This window comes from Chiloscyllium punctatum, chromosome 7 (genome assembly GCF_047496795.1).
Source record: "Chiloscyllium punctatum isolate Juve2018m chromosome 7, sChiPun1.3, whole genome shotgun sequence".
NCBI classification, from domain to species: domain Eukaryota; kingdom Metazoa; phylum Chordata; class Chondrichthyes; order Orectolobiformes; family Hemiscylliidae; genus Chiloscyllium; species Chiloscyllium punctatum.
The window spans coordinates 44,602,890-44,623,735 of NC_092745.1; the positions used below are offsets into that span (position 1 = coordinate 44,602,890).

The 20,846-nt window shown below is 42.0% G+C and overlaps 1 protein-coding gene across 1 annotated transcript in view; it reads left to right on the forward strand.

Moving 5' to 3' along the window:
- The first annotated feature begins 7,399 nt into the window (after positions 1-7,399).
- Positions 7,400-20,846, forward strand: part of LOC140479611 (olfactomedin-like protein 2B) — a 77,218-nt gene continuing 63,771 nt past the window's right edge. Inside the window, exons 1-2 of the mRNA XM_072573459.1 lie at positions 7,400-7,886; positions 8,494-8,757. Of these exons, the coding sequence (XP_072429560.1) occupies positions 7,689-7,886; positions 8,494-8,757 (462 nt within the window). The 5' untranslated portion in view covers positions 7,400-7,688. The remainder of the gene's footprint in view (positions 7,887-8,493; positions 8,758-20,846) is intronic.

Consider the following 20,846-nt stretch of genomic DNA (forward strand, 5'->3'; position numbering starts at 1 on the left):
GATCAGTTCTTGACTGGAGCACACTTGGTCTATTTGATCATCTGGACTGATTTTTTTTGCTGAAGGGAGTTGAGGAGGAACTTTCAGAATTTTTTTTGCTTTATTGGCTTTGGATTCTTTCTTTCTGAGGGTTTAGGTTGATCAGGTGATCCTGTGATGGGGGTAGTAAGAGGTAGTTGGGATTCAGAGGAGAGAGGTTGGGTACCAGTAGCATAGTGGTGGGTGGGGGGGTAGGACCAGGGGCCTATTGATGAGTGCATGGAAGAGGCAGTTGGAAACCTCATGGTAGGAATGGCCACCTGAAGAAAAGGATGTTCGTGTATTGCCGATTTGGAGGGGACTAGCTCCAATAAATAGGTTTAAAGGCCATTACCTCCTGTATCCACCAAGTCCTCAAACTGATAAAACTGCTGGGTTTACAAATATTCAGGCGTTAAAGTCTGAAAGCTGAACTACAATGAAACTTTCAGTTTTATTATCATAATTAGTGTTCCAACCCACATCCTTGGAGTCGTTTCTTTGTAATGCACCATCCAGCATCAGCTTAATCGAAGTGCTGAATTGTAACTTTTTTTGCTGTTTTCCTGCTGACTGGAGATTCTTGTAACAATATCCAAACATTTCCTGTTGTCACCAAAATTTATACAAAAAACCATGGCAACACTTCTCTCACCAAGGATGATCACTTTGTTAGGAAGCTGGGAGACTGTCCAAAGTTTTTAAATGACAAATTCTTGCATTTTGATACATACTTTGAAATTATGGAAGTTACATTTAGAGAGAAAAAAACCAGAACTGTAACATTCCAAAACATATTTCAGAAAGTGTTTCAATTATTTAGTTGAATTGTACTAATAACTCTTCTATGTCCATATGTCAGTTTGGGTAGCAAGGGCCTGTAATCAATTCAGGTTTGGTTGGCATGGCAACCCAATCTGATTTTGTCTTTACCCAATATCCAAACATGGTTTGAGATTCTGGATTTACTTTGTCTTTTCAACCTTTGTTGTGTTCTGTATTATTGCCCATGTGTCTTCTCAATAAAATAAAGTTACAGTCCAAATAGACAAGAAAATGGTCATGTCACATTGTATGGCAGCCAGCAATAGGAACCTGGTTATATTTCCACTCCCAACCTTGGTGTGCTGAGGTAAATTACAGTGCTTCAACTGCTGCACTGTGCACCATGAACGACCTGAATATAGGATTGTAAATGCGGATATTTGTCCTTATATTGTCATTAATATTTTATGGATTTATTGTGATTTTCTGATGCACTTTATGGTTAAAGTATACAATGATTGAACTTTTATACATTTTTAAACATTTTAAAATCAGTTATTGCCTGTGTGAGTTCACATGTAATGCTATAACATTATAAATAGAAGCCCCACGTATGAAGTGCATTGGATATAAACAATAACATTCATTATATCATTGGATATAAACAATGACATTCACACGAGGATAAAGTATGTATCAAATCAATTGAACTTGTAAAGAATTTACCCAGGATGGAAACAGTTAATATTTCTGAAATATATCCTTTAACCAAACTGTTGGGGTTCATTTAGTCAATGGTGTAAGTTGTTGGAATTTTGAGTTGACAAGTCCCAAGGTCCTGTGGATTTCATCCGACAACATAAAAAGAAGCAGCTAGTGAAATAATTGTTGCATTGGTTTAAATTTTCCAAGACTCATTAGATTCAGGGACAGTTCCTTTAGATTGGAAAATAGCTAATGTAACTCCTTTGTTCAAAAAGGGAAGGAGGTAGAAAGCAACTACATGCTAGCTAGCATAGCATCTGTGATGATGCTGCGGCTTTATGACGTGCGTTTTGTCCTGGTTTCTTTTAGAAAGAGATTAGGTGACAAGCAGTCTGTGAGAAGTTAAACAACTTACGAAGCGTTGGGTGTTTTATTTTGAGAAGTTAAAAAAATAGAAGCAGCCTGAATGGGTGTAGTCAAGCTCCCACCCACAGAACCAAGGATTTTATGTTTAGCTTTTAGCAGTTGTTGCTGGGATCTCAGCAGGTTGGAAAGCAGTGGATTTATCTCAGCTGCTACACTCTTTCTCTGAGCAACAGCAGTTTTGTTGTCTCTTTCTATTTGAGTGACATTGTAAGTCAATAATCATTTCTGATTTATGTCTTCTTTTGAATTTAAATATTCACCTCTGCTTCTTAATTAAATAAAACATCTGTGAGTGAGCAAATTGTTCCAGAGGAACAACTCTAGAACTGCCCACTATGATGAGTACAATAAGTGTGCATCTGGATTTTTACTTCCACACTGTGGTAAAGAATCTGGGCCTTACAGAAGTAAAGTTGAGAAACTAGTCCGTTTGACTAGAAACTTGATCATCATCTAGTATTAAACACTTCTATTCTGCAATGGGACACAAAAAGGCTCCTGCACCTTCATATTGATCTATGCCAGATTCCAACCAGCTTCTCTACCTCTTAGAATTTAACCCTCTACTGATTTTCTACTTAATTCAGAGGGATGCTAGTACATCTACAGTGCTGTTAGAAAGGAAGTGTTAAGAATCTAATTCAATATTGGTGAAGGACTGATGAAATTTCCAGAGGAGGGTATTGTGAAATTTGGAGAATAACTTGCAGATTGTGGCACCAATGCAGTTATTCTTTTAGGTGCTAAAGGTTTTGTGCTTGGAAGGTGCTATTGAAGGAAATTTGGGGTACATTGCTGCTGTGCATCTTCTAGATGTGTTGACAGTACACACTGCTGCAACCATGTGCTAGTCATGGAGGACATGACTTCTTAAGATGCTAGTTGGGGAGCCAACAAAGCAAGTTGCTTATTAGAGTCATAGAGATATACAGTACGGAGACAGACCCTTAGGTCCATGCCAATCAGATATCCTAAATAACGCTATTCCCTTTTGTCCATATCCATCTAAACTCTTTCTATTCATATACCATCCAGATGTCTTTTAAATGTTGTAATATTACCAGTCTCCACCATTTCCTTTGCAGCTCTTTCGATACATGCACCACTGTCTGTGTGAAAAGGTTGCCCCTAAGAGCCCTTTAAAATCTTTCCCCCCTCACCTGAAACGTATGTCTAGTTTTGGACTCCCCCAACCCTGGGAAAAGACCTTGTCTATTTATCGTATCCATGCACCTTGTGATTTTATAAACCTTTATAAGGTCACCACTCACTCTCTGACGCTCCAGGGAAAACAGCCCCAGCCTATTCAGCCTCTCCCTATGGCTCAAACCCTCCAACCCTGACAACATCCTTGTAAATCTTTTCTGAATCCTTTCAAGTTTCACAACATCTTTCCTATATCAGGGTTCTCCCAGGCAAGTGGGGAATATTCCAATGGCCTGAAGCAGGGACCCAGTGACCAGTGTTGCCGGAGCAGGAGTGGGAGTGGAAGTGTGGGCAGTGGTCCAGTGCGGAGTGTGGCGGCAGCCAGCAGTCAGACCATAACGGAGGCCTCTGCGCTGGTCTGCTGTGGAGGGCCCTCAGAGATGTTTGTCTTTTTAAGTTTGCTTCTTGTTTTTTGTGACCTATGGGTATACAGTGTATAGCTGTAATGTAACTTTTTTTATTCATTTCTCTATTCTATAATAAAGGATTTTACCTAGGTACTCTGTACCTAAGGTGGTACCATGTATTGGTGACATTGTTACACTGTAACTAATCTTGTAACTGAAGAATCTGTACCTAGATACCTTTATACTTAAGATGATGCTGTAAATGGCGACTTACCAACGTTTCACTGAACTCTCTGGAATACATGTGACAACAAAGCTAATTCAATTCAATGCGATAGATTCGTGACTTGTGACTTGTGGACAGGGGAGTAAGGAGATGAGTTACTCACTGCAAGATTCCCAGCCTCTGATCTACTTATATACCTACACTCGCAATATTTATGTTACTGGTCTAGTGAACTTTCTAATTTCCAGCAAAGAGGATGATGTTATATGTCAAGGACAGGTGTTCAGATTCTCTTTTGTTGAAAATGGTTATTGTCTGGCACTTCTGTGGCACAAATGCTGCTTGTCATTTATCACCCTAAGTCTGGTTGTTTTACGTGCAGACATAAACTGCTTCATGATCTGAAGAGTCATAAGTAGAATTAAACTATATATAATCGTCAGCAAGCATCCCCAGATTTGTTAGAAGGAAGGCCGCTAATTAAGCAAATTAATTAAGTTGGGCCTAAGATTCTATCCTGAGGAACTCCTGAAGCAATATCTTTGGGCTGAGGTGATTGGCCTCCAATAACCACAACCTTCTTCTTTTGTGCAACTCCAATCACAATGGAGTTTTCCCTCTTTTTCCAGTTAATTCAATTTTACTTGGGCTCCTTAATGCTACACAGTAAAATGCTACCTTGAAGTTAAGGGTTTTCACTCTCAGTTCACCTTGTAATCCAGCTCCTTTTCCCATGTTTGGTTCAAGGTTATAATGAAATCTGGAACTGATTGGTTCTCACAAAACCCACATTGAGTACTTGTCAGTAGGTTATTGGCTTTAGGTGAGACTTGATAACACTGTTGATGACACCCTTCGTCACTTGTCTGATAATCGTGTGTATTCTAGTGGGGTGATAATTGGCTGGATCGAGTTTGTCCTGCTTTTTGTTTACAGCTTTGTCAAGTCATTGTCAGTATTGAAGCTGTACAGGACCAGCTTGTCTAGGTGTGTGACTGATTCTGGAGCACAGGTCTTCTACCATTGCTTGCTGGGATTAGTAAGGGCCCTTGGCTCCTTTGACTAACACTTGCAGTGAATCAGACTGTCATCTGTAATGCTGGGGACCTCAGGAAGAGATTGAGATGGATTGTCAACTTGACACTTCTAATTGAAAATGATTGCTAATCCTTCAGTCTTGCTTTTTGCACTGATGTGCTGAACTCCCCTATCATTGGTGATATCTGTGGAGTGTCTTCCTCCTGTTAGTTGTTTAATTATCCACCAACATTTTCAACTGGATATGACAGGATTTCAGAGCTTTGATATGATTTGTCCTTTGCGGAATCTATAGTAGACTGTTTCCTCTGTTTGGTGTATATTTGGACCTGAGGTGTGGTTTCACTAGGTTGACAACAATTTTTTAGCTTACCTGGTGCTAGTCCTAACATGCGATTCTACATTCCTCATTGAACCAGCTTCAGTCCCTTGCTTTAAAGATGTTGACAATGTGTGAGATTGCCAAGTAATGAGATTAAAGATTATGGTAGAATATAGTATATAGTGAAGGTCCATTGTGCCTTATGGAAGCCCAATTTTGAGCTGCTGAATCTATCCCACTTAGCGAAGTGGTTGTGCCACCTATAACTAAGTGTGCCCTTGGTGTAAAGACAGGACATTGCCTCCACAAGAACTGTACGGAGCTCTCTACTACCAATACTATCATAACCATATGCATCTGAGATTGGCAAAAACAAATCGGACTTTACCTAGTATTGTTTCTCTCACTACCTGCCATGGGTTTACTGTGGCAAGTATTTCCTTTGGAGGGATATGGGCCGGGTGCTGGCAGGTGGGACTAGATTGGGTTGGGATATCTGGTCGGCATGGATGGATTGGACCGAAGGGTCTGTTTCCATGCTGTACATCTCTATGACTCTATGACCTTTTGCACTTCACGCCACATCACAAATACATTGTGCTTCCTTACTACCCTCAGTGCTCCCTTGGAAGAGTGTTCAATGTGTAGGTTCATGAGTTGAGGGAGGGCAGTATATGGTAGCCAGCAAGACATCTCCTTGTTCATGTATAACCTGATGTAATGGGAATTCATGGGGTCTAGAATTAATGTTAAAGCTATTTCCTCTGTAAACATCTAAATATGACTCCTGCTTGTGAAACAGGGCATATCCAGGAATAGTGATGGAGGAGTCTGGGACTGTAGGTATGGTTTAGAGAACATGGCTATTTTGGCATGTTTCTTGACTAGACTGGGGCAACTCTTGTAATTTTGGCACAATGATAGTGAGGGGGACTTTGCAGGGTCAACCGTGTTGGATGTGCAATGGTTCTTTCCAGTAATCCAAGTTGATACCAAATGTTCTGTATAATTTCACTTTTCTTCAGTGGTTTTGTGGTGGTAAATCTAAAATGTTTTACTACTCAGAGCCAACCAGATTACTGTGTGACTGGAATCACAAATAGGCAAGACCAGATTATTTTCTTCCCTCAAGAGTCCAAATGGATTTTTACAACAATTTAATAATCTAGGGTAACCATTACAGATACTAGTTTTTTAAAATCCAAATATTTTAATACAATTTAAATTCCACTACTTATTGTCAGATTTGAGCCCATGTCTCCAGAATATTAATCCAGTCCTTTGGATTACAGGTCTAAACATAATATAACCACGTTGCTTTGAACATAATGTCATGTCCGTCTTAATCTCTTGCCCAAGAAGATTGCACAAGCACTGTTAACTGACTGACTGTTATTGATCTCCCTGTCTGCCAATTTAATATTACAATGTGATGTAGAGAAATGATTGCAAATACAATTACCTGCAGGCAAACATAAATCCAACAGGAGGAAATCTTTAATCAAAAGGCATTTTCTTGTTTGTAGCACTTCTGAGTTGATAACTTGATAAAATACTAAAGCAAATACAGCGGCCCCTTTTCATGTTATTTATTAGCAGGCAATTATTCAATCTGTACCTGAATTCAAAATATCACTTTCACCTCAGGCACTAAAAGTCTTGAATATTAACAAGGATAAGCCATGCAAATCATTTCTTCACCTTTTAATTAGATGATGGCTCAGCTCCATTTATTAATCTTAACTCCAAATTTCACAACACCCTCGCCCAAACAAAACTGACTGATCTTAGTGTTGAAAACTCCAATTATTTCAGCAGCAACAGGCCAACGAGGGCAGAATTCCAGATTTTTTTACTGCTCAATGTGAAATGCTGTCTTCTGATTTCCTATCTGAATAATTTAGCTCTATTTTTAAGATTATGTTTCCCCACACTTAATACCGTTATCAGAGGAAATATTTTCCCCATAATTATCCTATTGAATTATTTTGCATTTCAAACACCAGAACATAAAAACAATATAACTGAGAGCCTTTACACTGTATCACAAAATGCGGTTTGAAGAATGGAGAAATGTGTCTCAAATTATTTTTTTCCCTCATCTCACTTCACTGATTCTTTCCCAGATTTGGACCATGGTTAAGTTTCTTCTGATAAATAAGTTCCACATTTTCTTAAATTGTACCAATCCTTGGTTTCTTCATCTCTTCCTTTTCTGCATTTTGTTCTTAAGGCTGTTAGAATTGGACCAGCCCCCTCCTTTCCCACCCCTTCATCTGTTCCTGCTGACTATTGGCAGTAAGACTCCCCCTGGCTTCCTCTAGTCCCATTCAGTCAATCAGCAGCGACAAACCCAGCTCTGCTGCACATTGGAAATTAATGCTCTCTCCACATCAGGGGTTCGCTATGAATGGCAACGCAGTATTATTTGTGCAACTGGTATTTGTCAAAAACTATAAGTGAAGGAACTGGACCGTTCTCTGGAGTGTTTGCCTCAGCCTTGATCTTGCCGATTTTAGTGGGGCGGGAGGGGGGGGGAGTTGGTATTTGTTTTCTGCAGCTCTTGGCAGCTGCCAGTAATCCTGCCCTCCGACCCGACCACACTCTTATTCAGTGAGTGCGGAAAGCTCCCTTCATGAGGATAACGAAGATGCTGTGGGGAGTAGTCTTCATCGTGGGCTTGGCCCTGTGCAGTGGGCTACCGGTCAACAGCGGACTCCGCAACATCACCGGCAAAAATGCTAAACCGATGCCAGTTGTTTGGGAGGAAGCGAAGAGTGACGCTGAAGCCAGGACAACTGAATCCCAGAAACAGGACAGCAACCTATCAGAGGTAAAATCACCCCCTTTACTAGTTCGAGAGGGGAAACAAACTGAAAACAACTGCAGTATATTTTTGGAATGGTAATTGCACCTTTGGGAAAATGGTTTTTCTTATAACTTAATGATGTGCCCGTCATACCGTTGTTTATTTCAGTCTAACAGACCTGTCGTTTATATGCAAAACCTTTTCAAATTCTTTAGCTTTCCTTTAGCACCGTTGCATCAGTATTATTTAATTCTAATTGGGAACATTCTTATCGATACTGTCTTCCATTTAGGAGGAAGTCCTGCTCCTCTTTTCCCTTTAGATCCCTGAGACAAAATCAAAGCTGCAAATGTGCGCTTGCAAGTTTCTAAATGCTCTGGTTTGTTGTGCAGCAACAGATTTAGGAAACTTCAGATTGCCGGATGCACAATTCTTTAAAATGAAACAAAGTTACAGTCAGAAGTAACAGAAGTGTAATCCTCCCACGTTTTTAATTGTGCATTCATTATTGACCGTATACTGACTGGACACATCATGTAGTGACTAAATATTGCTGCTTTGCACTTAAGGTTTGCTATTTTCTTTTGCACACACACGCACGGGTTGTGACTTGCTCTTCGCTTGCCTCCAGTTGCTAGGGGACTATGACAAAGTGAAAGCCGTGTCTGAGGGCTCGGATTGCCGCTGTAAGTGTGTGCTTACACCCCTGGGCCGGGACGCTTGCCACCGGATTCAGGAAGGCACCGCCAGGCCGGACGACTCGTACACGGTGGAAACTATCAGCTCGGGACCACACTGTAAATGTACCTGCCTCGCCCCACCCTCGGCTCTCGACTCCTGCGCTGGCCAAATCAGATTGCAGAAGTTCCAGGAAGCGGAAGGCAACAGTTTCAAGGTTGGTTGCAACTGAAGCTGAACATGTTGGATTGATAACTATCAGGCTGTGGAGCAAGTCTCTGAGGGCATGCTTTCATGGAAGCGTTTTTGGCAAACTGTGATAAAGGAAGGGGTGTGGGGCACCATCGTAGACAAGTGAATCAAAAGTGCTTTTGAAAATGCGCTCAAATAATCAGATTTGCTCATTGTTGTTGAACATATTCGTGGCGGTCTGATCAGTTCCCCTGACCCTGCCTTTTGTCACCCAACACACCATAGACAAAAACCTCCTCACATCAGCAGTAAATCAGCCTTTTGAGGGCTCATTAACTCAAATAACATTAGCTCAATTTTATGGGAAAGCATCCTAAGCATCGACAGTGTGCAGTGTAGAGTACAGTGATAATGACGAACTAGCCCTAACAGTGATTTGTTGTAATTTACAGTTATAGAATTCAAAATCACACAACACCAGGTTATAGTCCAACAGGTTTATTTGGAAAAGCACTAGCTTTTGAGGTGCTGTCTCTTCACCAGGTGGTTGTGGAACCTGACCATATGACACAGAATTTATAGCAAAAGGGTTACAGTGTCATCGAGTAATGGCATATTAAATAACTTTAGTTTAAAAATACACTAGATCAGGTTATAGTTCTTAAACAAATTTAGATTAAGTCTTTCATCTTTTAGAATGGAGTGGTTTAGGTTCTTTACTATGTAATAATTACAGTTATGGAGTCATAGAGTATCACAGATGTACAGCATAGAAACATGTCCTATTTGCCAGGACTTGGCTCATATCCCTCTAAACCCTTCCTATTCATATACCCATCCAGATGCCTTTAAATGTTGTAATTATACCAGCCTCCACCACTTCCTCTCGCAGCTTACTCCATACATGCACCACCCTCTGTGTGAAAAGGTTGTCCCTTAGGTCCCTTTTAAACCGTTCCCTTCTCACCCTAAACCTGTGCCCTCTAGATTTGGACTCCCACACCCTGGGGAAAAACACCTTGTCCAATTATGCTATCTATTCCTCTCATGATTTTATAACGCTCCATAATATCACCTCCCTACGTTTTCCGTTGTACCAAAGCACAGTAGAATAATCTTGCAAATGACTCCCGAGTATTAGAACCATTCTGAACAGGCTTCATCAGATGGAGACTTAGCTCAAGTTATGGTCACATGTAGAAGAGTCGGTCATTATAGGACAAGTCGAGCTCCCTTATCTTGCTAGTGCTCTTAAACCACATAAATTTGGGTCCTATGACTTTGTTTGGTTGTATTAATTGTATAATTTGTTTTACACTGATTTCTGCATTTAAGAAAAGTGTCCGACATGTTTTATTGGTTTGGCTGGTAAATCAAAAATCAAGTCTGCACCAGCCCTCTGAAGAGCATTCAGCCCAGATCCACCCCTCACGCCCTGCAACCTCTGCATTTACCATGACTAATCCAGCTAACCTGCATATCCCTGGACAAATCTGTAGCTTGGCCAATCTGCCTAAAGTGTATATCTTTGGACTGAGGGAAGAAACTGGAGCAGCCAGCAGGTGCTCACACAAACATGGGGAGAATGTGCAAACTCCACAAAAACAGACACACAAGGCTGGAGTCAAACCAAGGTCCCTGGTGCTGTGATGCAGTGGTGCTAAACGCTGTGCCCACCAGGTCACAGTAGGATTGATCCTCATTATGTTTTTCAATCAATACTGTACAGGTTCCTCCTTGAACACGCACATCAAGTACAAATTCCAGCACATCCCATGGCTTTGCCCAGTATTGATGCCAGACAGTGAGTCTACAAACACCACTACCAGCTGTGAGAAACAACAATATTTTCAGAAAAGAATGCACCAAGATAGCACAATGATGCCACCAGTGATTAAGAAATGTTAAAAAAAAATTTGGCAATAGTGGACAATCCTGCCAATGGCCTAATTTGAGAGATGGGTTCAGTAAGTCTCTCTTACATCAATATTGAATCAGGAATATATGTCAAATAAAACAGAAGATTTGGGTATATAGTCTAAATAGGTTTCCAGCTTCTTCGCGGGGCACCTGGTCAAAGTACTCAAGGAAACAACGCTGCATGAAGCCATAATACTCCCATACAATGGATTTAAGATCAGTTTCTCTGGAATCCTTACTCTGCTGGTTAAAAAGATTGTGCAGCTTTAAACAAGATTGTATCCTCACAGTAACATGCCCTGAAAAATGCAACAGTCATTGACACAATTATAGGTGATCGATGAAGGTTACCTCTGAAACCTTTGTTCTAACTTGTACAAGAAAACAAATTGAACATTGCAATTTGAACATTGTGCTGGAGAAAAAGTAAAATTGCCTTGAATTTCAATGTGATGAGTCTGGTAAGGTTTGTAAGGTGAGTTGTATAAGGATTATTGTCTGCCCTACAACTGTTACTGGAGCAATAATTTATATTTACTCTGAAAGGATTTTAAAAAATCAATTTCTGGAGCGAATAAAGATGAAGTAACAGGTTGAATCGAAAATGCTTGCTCCCAATGGGGCAGTCTACATTCCCGAAATTGCTGTCTTGGGTATAACAGCAAACTGATTTTGTTTTATAGTATTCGGAATTTAGTACAGTACACTTTCTGGAACTGATGCGAGTTCAACAAGTTTAATGGCTTGGTTTTGCAAATGTGCTCAATATAAAAATGAAGCTGAAGGAATAGGAAAATGTTTTGTTTGTGCTGAGTGAGCTGATCTCCACAAGGCCAATGATAGTGAGTGCTGCAGTTGTCAGAGGACACCACATTCCCCTTGTGACGTATTTTTGAAGTGCACTGTGGTTTTCCCTACAGTCAAATTGGTCATTAACATGCAGTGACTGACCTCCTACAAGACATACTGACTTGGGTGAGTTACAAGTATGATATTTTTGTCTGTGAAAGTGCATTTCATTAAAAACTCTGTCTTCCGATGTGGAATACCTGGAGGAAAAAGACATTAAACACATTTGGAAAAAAAGCCAAACATAATTTGACAGCATCTCATAAAGGTGTAACAATTTCTAAGGAATCACGGAGGTTTGCAAAGCTCATGGTCTAATTGTACTTCTTGTGTCAACTCCAAAAAAAATCTTGAGTCCGGAAACAAGAACAAAGTTGAGCCAGATGCGTTATTGGAACTGTTCAAGGGCTGCTTCATTCCTTGGGATTGTTACGTTCCACTTGTACTGTGACAGCATCATCAGTGATTTTTTTTTTCAATTGGAAACCATTCAAGTTGGAATTTGCACACTTCTTTGCAACTGGGAATGTCCTTACTGAGTTTGTGTCTGCAGTTGTCGGATGAAGGATGTCAATGATGGGCATACTGGGTGCTTTATTACTTTGGTAACCTACACTAACATAGACTTAGGAGCAGAAATTGGCATTCATCTCTCAAGCCTGATATGCCACACAATAAGATCATGGTTGATCTGATTTTAATCTCCTCTGATTTGTGAACAGTTCTAGATTTTCCTAAAAGAAAAAACACCTCCTCCACAGCTGCCTGTCAAGACCTCCTTTGATCTTCTTTGCTTCAATCAAGGTGCTTCTTACTATTTTAAATTCCTGCAGATGCAAACCTAGACTGTCCACAATTTTCTACCAAGACAACCTCTCATTCCAGTACGAGCCCCTATGTCTGATATCATGCAAGGAAAAATAATTCTTTCCACTGTGAATTAATTGACTCTTTTTATGAATACTGAGCAGCGCTCCAGTTGGAGTTCCAGCAATGCCCTCTATAACTGAAGCATAACTTCCCTACTTTTGTATTTAATTCCTTTGTCAACCAATGATAATATTTATTTGCTTTCATTTAGCTTTCCTGAATCTTTGTTGTACCTGCATACTTCTGCGATTCATGCACAGGGACACCTGGATCCCTCTGTATCTCCGATCTCTGCAATTTTTCACCATTTAGACAATACATCTTTTTAAAAAAGAGCATGTGTCAAGACTTTGTTTAAACAATTCATAACATACTGCAACACCCCAGAACTCCGCAAAAAAAGAAAAGGAACACCTATACAAAGTCTTTGTCAATAATGGATATCCTACCAGCTTCATCTTTTTGGTGCTTGGCCTACAAACGGCACCAAAAAGACACTGTGCCCCCCACCACTCTACCCTATATTAGAAATGTCTCAGAACTAACAATGAGACTTCTACATCCTCTGGGAATAACGACAGCACAAGGATCCACAGCAACACTTCTCTAGTTACTATTCAGGACAAAAGACCCATATCCACAATATGCAGGACCAATGTGGTATATAAAATACTATGCAGCAACTGCAAGAAACATTACATAGGACATATGGGCAGGAAACTCGCCACCAGAATATATGAATGTCAGCTTGGACAACAACATGACCAGCCCTCCCTCATATCAATACACACTGACAACAAAGGACACCAATTCAACTGGGACAATGTCATGATACTGGGACTGGCCAAACAAATAAAAGCTCAGGAGTTCCTGGAGGCCTGGTATTCATCCATTGGTTTCATAAACAAACACGTTGAAGTAGATCCCATCTACAGACCAGTACAGAACAAAACCAGAAGTAGAACCACCCGCCACAACAGACAGAACCGTATAGATTCGGGGCAGATCACAACAACAGGGCGTCATCCGGAGGCTCCTGAAGATGCCACCAGGGAGGGAGACGAAACATTTGTAAGAAAATCAACCCAGCTCAGCGAATCAACCAACCAAAAAGTCTTCCTGCCAAAATGGATAGTTTCACATTTCCCCACATTATACTGGATTTGCTACATATTTGCCCACTCACAATTTATCTATATGTTTTCGTCATCTCTTTGTGTTCTCTTCACAATTTTCTTTCCTACCTCATCTTAAAAAACATAGAGGGCTTTGTTCAAGATTATGTGCTATTGTACTTTCTGACAGAAACTGATTTGCAGCAATTTTCAGAATGTGTTCAAACTACATGTCTCATTTCAAGGCTTAATTAGATTAGATTACAGGCCAGTTAGTCTTACTTCTGTGGTAGGCAAAGTAATGGAAAGGGTACTGAGGGATAGGATTTACGAGTATCTGGAAAGACACTGCTTGATTAGGGACAGCCAGCATGGATTTGTGAAGGGTAGGTCTTGCCTTACAAGTCTTATTGAATTCTTTGAGGAGGTGACCAAGCATGTGGATGAGGGTAGAGCAGTGGATGTAGTGTACATGGATTTTAGTAAGGCATTTGATAAGGTTCCCCATGGTAGGCTTATGCGGAAAGTCAGGAGGCATGGGATAGAGGGAAATTTGGCCAATTGGATAGAAAACTGGCTAACCGGTCGAAGTCAGAGAGTGGTGGTAGATGGTAAATATTCAGCATGGAGTCCAGTTACAAGTGGAGTTCCGCAGGGATCAGTTCTGGGTCCTCTGCTGTTTGTAATTTTTATTAATGACTTAGAGGAGGGAGTCGAAGGGTGGGTCAGTAAATTTGCAGATGATACAAAGATAGGTGGAGTTGTGGACAGTGAGGAGGGCTGTTGTCGGTTGCAGAGAGACTTAGATATGATGCAGAGCTGGGCTGAGGAGTGGCAGATGGAGTTCAACCCTGCCAAGTGTGAGGTTGTCCATTTTGGAAGAACAAATAAGAATGCGGAATACAGGGTTAATGGTAGGGTTCTTGGTCAGGTGGAGGAACAGAGGGATCTTGGGGTCTATGTACATAGATCTTTGAAGGTTGCCACTCAGGTGGATAGAGTTTGTAAGAAGGCCTATGGAGTATTATCGTTCATTAGCAGAGGTATTGAATTCAAGAGTCGTGAGGTGATGTTGCAGCTGTACAGGACTTTGGTTAGGCCACATTTGGAGTACTGTGTGCAGTTCTGGTCGCCTCACTTTAGGAAAGATGTGGAAGCTTTGGAGAGGGTGCAGAGAAGATTTACCAGGATGTTGCCTGGAATGGAGAGTAGGTCGTACGAGGATAGGTTGAGAGTTCTCGGCCTTTTCTCGTTGGAACGGCGAAGGATGAGGGGTGACTTGATCGAGGTTTATAAGATGATCAGAGGAATAGATAGAGTAGACAGTCAGAAACTTTTTCCCCGGGTACAACAGAGTGTTACAAGGGGACATAAATTTAAGGTGAAGGGTGGAAGGTATAGGGGAGATGTCAGGGGTGGGTTCTTTACCCAGAGAGTGGTGGGGGCATGGAATGCGCTGCCCGAGGGAGTGGTAGAGTCAGATTCATTGGCGACCTTTAAGCGGCATTTGGATAGGTACATGGATGGGTGCTTAATCTAGGATAGAAGTTCGGCACAACATCGTGGGCCGAAGGGCCTGTTCTGTGCTGTATTGTTCTATGTTCTATGTTCTATAGATAACTTTACAGTGTGGAAACAGGCCCGTCGGCCCAACAAGTCCACACCGACCCGCCGAAGCATAACCCACCCATACCCCTACATTTACCCCTTACCTAACATTATGGACAATTTAGCATGGCAAATTCACCTGACCTACGCATCTTTGGACTGTGGGAGGAAACCCATGCAGACACAGGGAGAATGTGCAAACTCCACACAGTCAGTTGCCTGAGGCGGGAATTGAACCCAGGTCTCTGGCGCTGTGAGGCAGCAGTGCTAACCACTGTGTCACCGTGCCGCCCAAAAGGAGTAACTAAAAATTAGACCTTGAACTTTATTCAGGTTGGTACTTCAGTCCAAGATAAATGAGAAGTTTACAGCTGTCATCTTTCTCAAAATACGAAAAAGCCAAGGAAATCAACTGGTGCTCAACTGGCAATGGGTTGGAGTGAGTTAGGTTAATGTCATAGATTCTGAGACCAACGTTAAATTCAACTTAGACTGACTGAATTAATATCATGTTTCATTCTGTTTTGCCTAAGGAGCTTTCTAACTCTGACATAAAAGTTAGTTTCGGGATGTTTTGACCTGGAGCCAGCTCATTGCAAAAGTAAACCTGCTTTTGTTCAAATATCTGTTCAAAGAACCTGGAAAGGTAGTGGTGAGACTAGTTAGAAATGGTACAATGATGTAGAAGAAGATGCCTTTGATATACAGTTCCCAGTTTGCACATTCCTCTCCTGCACCGCTCCATTCTCAAAGTGGAAACGTACTCCTTGAGAACAGTTTATTGTTAAACTATAGCAACAGGAACATGGCTATGGTCGTGTTCTTGCCTCTGAGCGAGAAGAAGCAGCTTCAAGCCACACTGCAGTGCTTAAAGGTCAAGGAAGGTGCATTTACAACATTTCCAAACTTGCAAATGCTTCCAGTGTATGCCAACAGTAGGTGATAAGAGCGGGAGAGATTCCTGATCAGCTGTGTGATGAAAAAAAAGTCAGAGTCCCTACATCTCGTCGCTGCAGATACAACGTGCTTGTACAGTCTGTAGTGCCAAACAACTTGGATTCATTGTGAGCCAGTTGGCTGGACGGCTACTGTGGATCATTCTGGTTCCAAGAGCACAATGTTTACGCCTGGACTGGCTGGGGTAATTTCAAGACCTGTCTCCTTGCCCTACCTGTGATGGATAATGTGGCACAGTGGGTACCACACTGCCTTTGGGTAGAGATCTCAAGAATAAGAAGAATACAAATACGTCCCCGGAGGATGCCGTGTACAGCCCCATTGTCTGCAGTGTCAGAACATTCTAATGTGTGTTTTGAGCGTGCAGTTTATTGGGAGCCAGTTAAGCCAGATTCAACTCCTAAAATCCTGCGCAGGATGCTTAATGAAGAAATTACTGGCAAGAAAGGGGGGACTAGAACGCTGAAAAGAAACGTTCTGTGTACAATATAGTTTGAGCAGCCACTTGAAATGAAATTATGATTCACTATCTGTTAAAGCCAAGAGCAACATTTTCACTAGAACACAAAGAGGAAACTATAGCTATCATTTATCTGCCAGTAACAGCTGAAGAATTCAACCATTAAATGCGTTGGTTCCAGATGGAGTTCAGGACAGGAAGAAACTGCACTTATAAAGCAACTTAACATACTGCTCGGAAACCGCCCAAAGTAGCTCCATATACAATGTGGAAGCAAATTAGACACATGTTTTGATATGTTGGTAAAAACATTTTCTATTTTCTTCATAGCGAAGTCCAACAAACAATAATGAGATGAGTGACCAGTAGTTGTGTTCTTAGTGATGGTGCTTCAACTCTGACCTGGGTACCAGGAAAACCTCCCTGCTTAACAAAAACAGGGCAATGGAATCTTTACTTCTGCCTGACCTTGAAGATGGGTTTGTCTAAAATGAACAATTAGAAAGGGAAACACATAGATACAAACTCTTTAAAAATGAGAATGAAGAAAAGTGAAATGTTGAATTTGTCAACATTGACATGTTTACTCATTCAATACTGTGGCAAGCAAAATATTCCTTTTATTGTACAGCACTTCGGAATGTTTGGGAATTAGCTAGGATATAAACACTTGTTTTTCGTCTGTATTTCCTTAATGTCAAAGGTTATGGAATCTGAGACAGTAATTGGCACAGAAGCTCTGCAGAAAATACATAGGAGAAAGTGAGGACTGCAGAGTCAGAGTCAAAAAGGGTGGTGCTGGAAAAGTACGGCAGGTCAGGCAGCATCCGAGAAGCAGGAGGGTCGGAGTTTCAGGTATAAGCCCTTCATCAGTTTTGAGGCCTTGGACGGAGGTGAGGGGAGATATGTGGGTGCAGGTTTTACATCTTGTGTGGCGGCAAGGGAAGGTGCTGGGTATGGAGGGTGGGTTGGTGGAGAGTGTGGACTTAAGGGAGTCACGGAGGGAATGGTCTCTGCGGAATGCAGATGGGGAGGAGGGAAATATCTTTGGGGGTGGTGTTTGACCGTAGGTGGCGGAAATGACTGAGGATAATGCGCTGTCGGGAGATCAGTTGGGGTGGAAGGTGAGGACCAGGGGGTTCTATCCTTGTTGCAATTGGAGGGGTGGGGTTCAATGGTGGAGGTGCGGGAAGTGGAGGAGATGCGCTGGAGGACATTGTTGATCATGTGAGAAAGGAAAGTGCGGTCCTTGAAATAGGAGGTCATCTGGGATGTCCTGGAGTGGAATTGCTCCTCCAGGGAGCAGATACAGTGGAGGAATTGGGAGTAAGGGATCTAATTTTTACAGGGGTTGGGGTATGGGGGAGGGTGGAGGTGGTGGGAGTTGGTATAGTCAAGGTAGCTATGGGAGTCGTTGGGTTTGAAATAGATGTCTGTGTTGAGATGGAGATGGAAGGTCCAGAAGGGGAGGGAGGTGTCAGAGATGGTCCATGTGAACTTGAGGTCAGAGTGGAAGGTGTTGGTGAAGTTGATGAACCATCCAACCTTCTTGTTGGAGCATGAGGTGCCGCCGATGCAATCACTGATGTTTTGTAGGAGAAGGTGGGGTATGGTACCAGTGTGACTGCGTAAGGTGGACTGTTCCACGTATCCTATGAAAAGGCAGGCCCATGCGGATATCCAGGGCTACCCCTGTGGTCTGATGGTAGTGGGAGGATTCAAAGGAGAAGTTGTTGAGGGTGAGGAACAGTTCCACCAATTGAATGAGTTTGAATTGAAACCATTTCCTGATATAGGGCTCTGGCCTGAAACGTCGACTCTTCTGCTCCTCGGATGCTGCCTGACCTGCTGTGCTTTTCCAGCAAAACACTCTTGATTCTGATATCCTGCATCTGCAGTCCTCACTCTCTCCCAATTGAATGAGTTTGTCATTCATGAGTGTATAGTGACTGGATGTCTATGATGAAGATGAGGTGTTGGGGATTATTCCCTCTATGGCTCCCCATTAGGTCCACACCCCCTACCAACCCACCCTCCACACCTGGCACCTTCCCTCCCCGCCGCAAGAGGTGTAAAACCTGTGCCCACACCTCCACCTTCACCTCCGTCCAAGGCCCCAAAGGATCTTTTCACATCCGACAGAGATTTTCTTGCACATCCACCCATCTCATCTACTGTGTCTGCTGCTGTCAATGTGGTCTCCTCTACACTGGGGAGACAGGATACCAACTCACAAAGTGCCAGGGAACATCTCTGGGACACATGCACCAACAACCTGACCACCCTGTGGCCAACCACTTCAACACCCCATCCCAGTCCCCCAAAGACATGCGAGTACTAGGTCTCCTTCACTGCCACATCAAAACCACTGCCTCATTTTCCGCCTCGGGGCCTTTCAATTACACGGCATCAACATCGACTTCACTAATAATTTCCAAATCTCCCCTCCCCGCATCTCATCTCAGATCCAAGCCTCCAACTTGGCACTACCTTCTTGACATTTCCTACCTGTCCATCTTCCTTCCCACCTGTCTGCTCTACCCTTCACACTGACCGATCACAATTACCTCCACCTGCCTTTCCACCTAATGCTGCCTGATTTGTTGTGCTTTTCCAGTGCCACCCTTTTTGATTATAGATAATACATAGTCCATTCTGTAGTGGAGTCCACCTATTGCCTTTAATCCTAGAGAAGGTCCTGAAAGATTTTACCTATTCCTCTTCCGCCCAAGTTAATCAAATACATCTCCATAACGTTGAGGCTTTATGATTCCTTATTAACCAATTCCTGTTGCAATTATTTGTACCATTTCAGCTGCTTAGAAAATAATAATTCCCAAGTGCATTCACTTAACTCCATCGGTGCTTCTTTATAATCTTCAATTCTGTTTCTAAATTTATATTCATACAGTTCCTTTAAAGAGGTGTTAATTGACAGAACATGAATAACCTCCACAAGGAGAAGTGTTGCCATTGTCATGTGAGAAAAAATAATTACTTCTATTTGAATTAACTGACTGTCTTTAATACTGGGCTGTATTTTCGCAATCAGTGCTCATGGTATGTCTGCAGCTAAATTATGCATTCCTTGTCGCATTTTAAAACCTCAATCACGTCTTCTCACAATCCTTTTTGATGGAAACAGCATTTTCTGTGATCTAACTGAGTTGCTTCATTAGATTAGTGGGAGAGTCCACAAGGAGGTATAACCTTGAAATTAGTCATTCGGGGTGATACCAAGAGCCACAAGTGAATTTCTTTGCATTTGTGTTTCAAATGCCAACTGACAGCAAACTTCCCTTCATTGGATACTGCAGGCCAAGATGAGACCCTTATACTGGCCCCTGTTACATTTGGGGATTGCAGCTGATGGGAAGTTGTCTCACGCTCATACGTAACATAAATTGGCCTACATCATTCATGAGCAGTAGTGATTTTTTGAGTCTCCACTCGGTAAATCAACTTTCCTTAAAGCCTACTGAATTTGTGAAGCTGGTCTAGCATTATGAGCTGGCTAACTGGGTGGCACGGTGGCTCAGTGGTTAGAACTGCTGCCTCACTGCACCAGGGTCCCAGGTTCGATTCCAGCCTTGGGTGACTGTCTGTGTGGAGTTTGCACATTCTCCCTGTGTCTGGGTGTTCCAGTTTCCTCCCACAGTCCAACGATGTGTAGGTCAGGTGAACTGGCTGTGCTAAATTGCTGAAAGTGTATAGGTACATTAATCAGAGGAAATGGGTCTGGGTGGGTTACTCTTCAGAGGGTCGGTGTGGACTGGTTTGGTGAAAGGGCCTGTTCCCACACTGTAGGGAATCTAATATCAGTTGTGTTAACAGCTGATCAACGAACACTGTTAGATAGCAACTCATAACAGATTAACAGTGGATATTAACAAAGATAAATAGATCTGAATGCTCCTAATTTGAAGCTGAGGTGAATATGAAAAGCAGGGTTGAGTGAGTAATGAAACATGTGCAAAGAGGCCAGTGGAACACTGCTGTCATGAAAGTAAAAGGTTCAGTCAAGCTTTTCATTTCCAAAGCCCATCAGAGGCAGTTAGCAACTCTTTTCATTAGAAAATAACATGGTTTTCCAGTTTTGAAGAAAAGGCATATTGGTTTTGAAATGTTAAATTTTTTTCTTGCTTCTTGGATGCTTCCAGACTGGCTGAGTTTCTCCAGCATTTTCTGTGATCTAACTGAGTTGCTTAATTAGATTAGTGGGAGAGTCCACAAGGAGATATAACCTTGTAATTAGTCATTCGGGGTGATATCAAAAAATATTTTAGCTTTAGGGATAAGGTGACTTTACAGAGCAACGAGTGAATTGCCCAATAG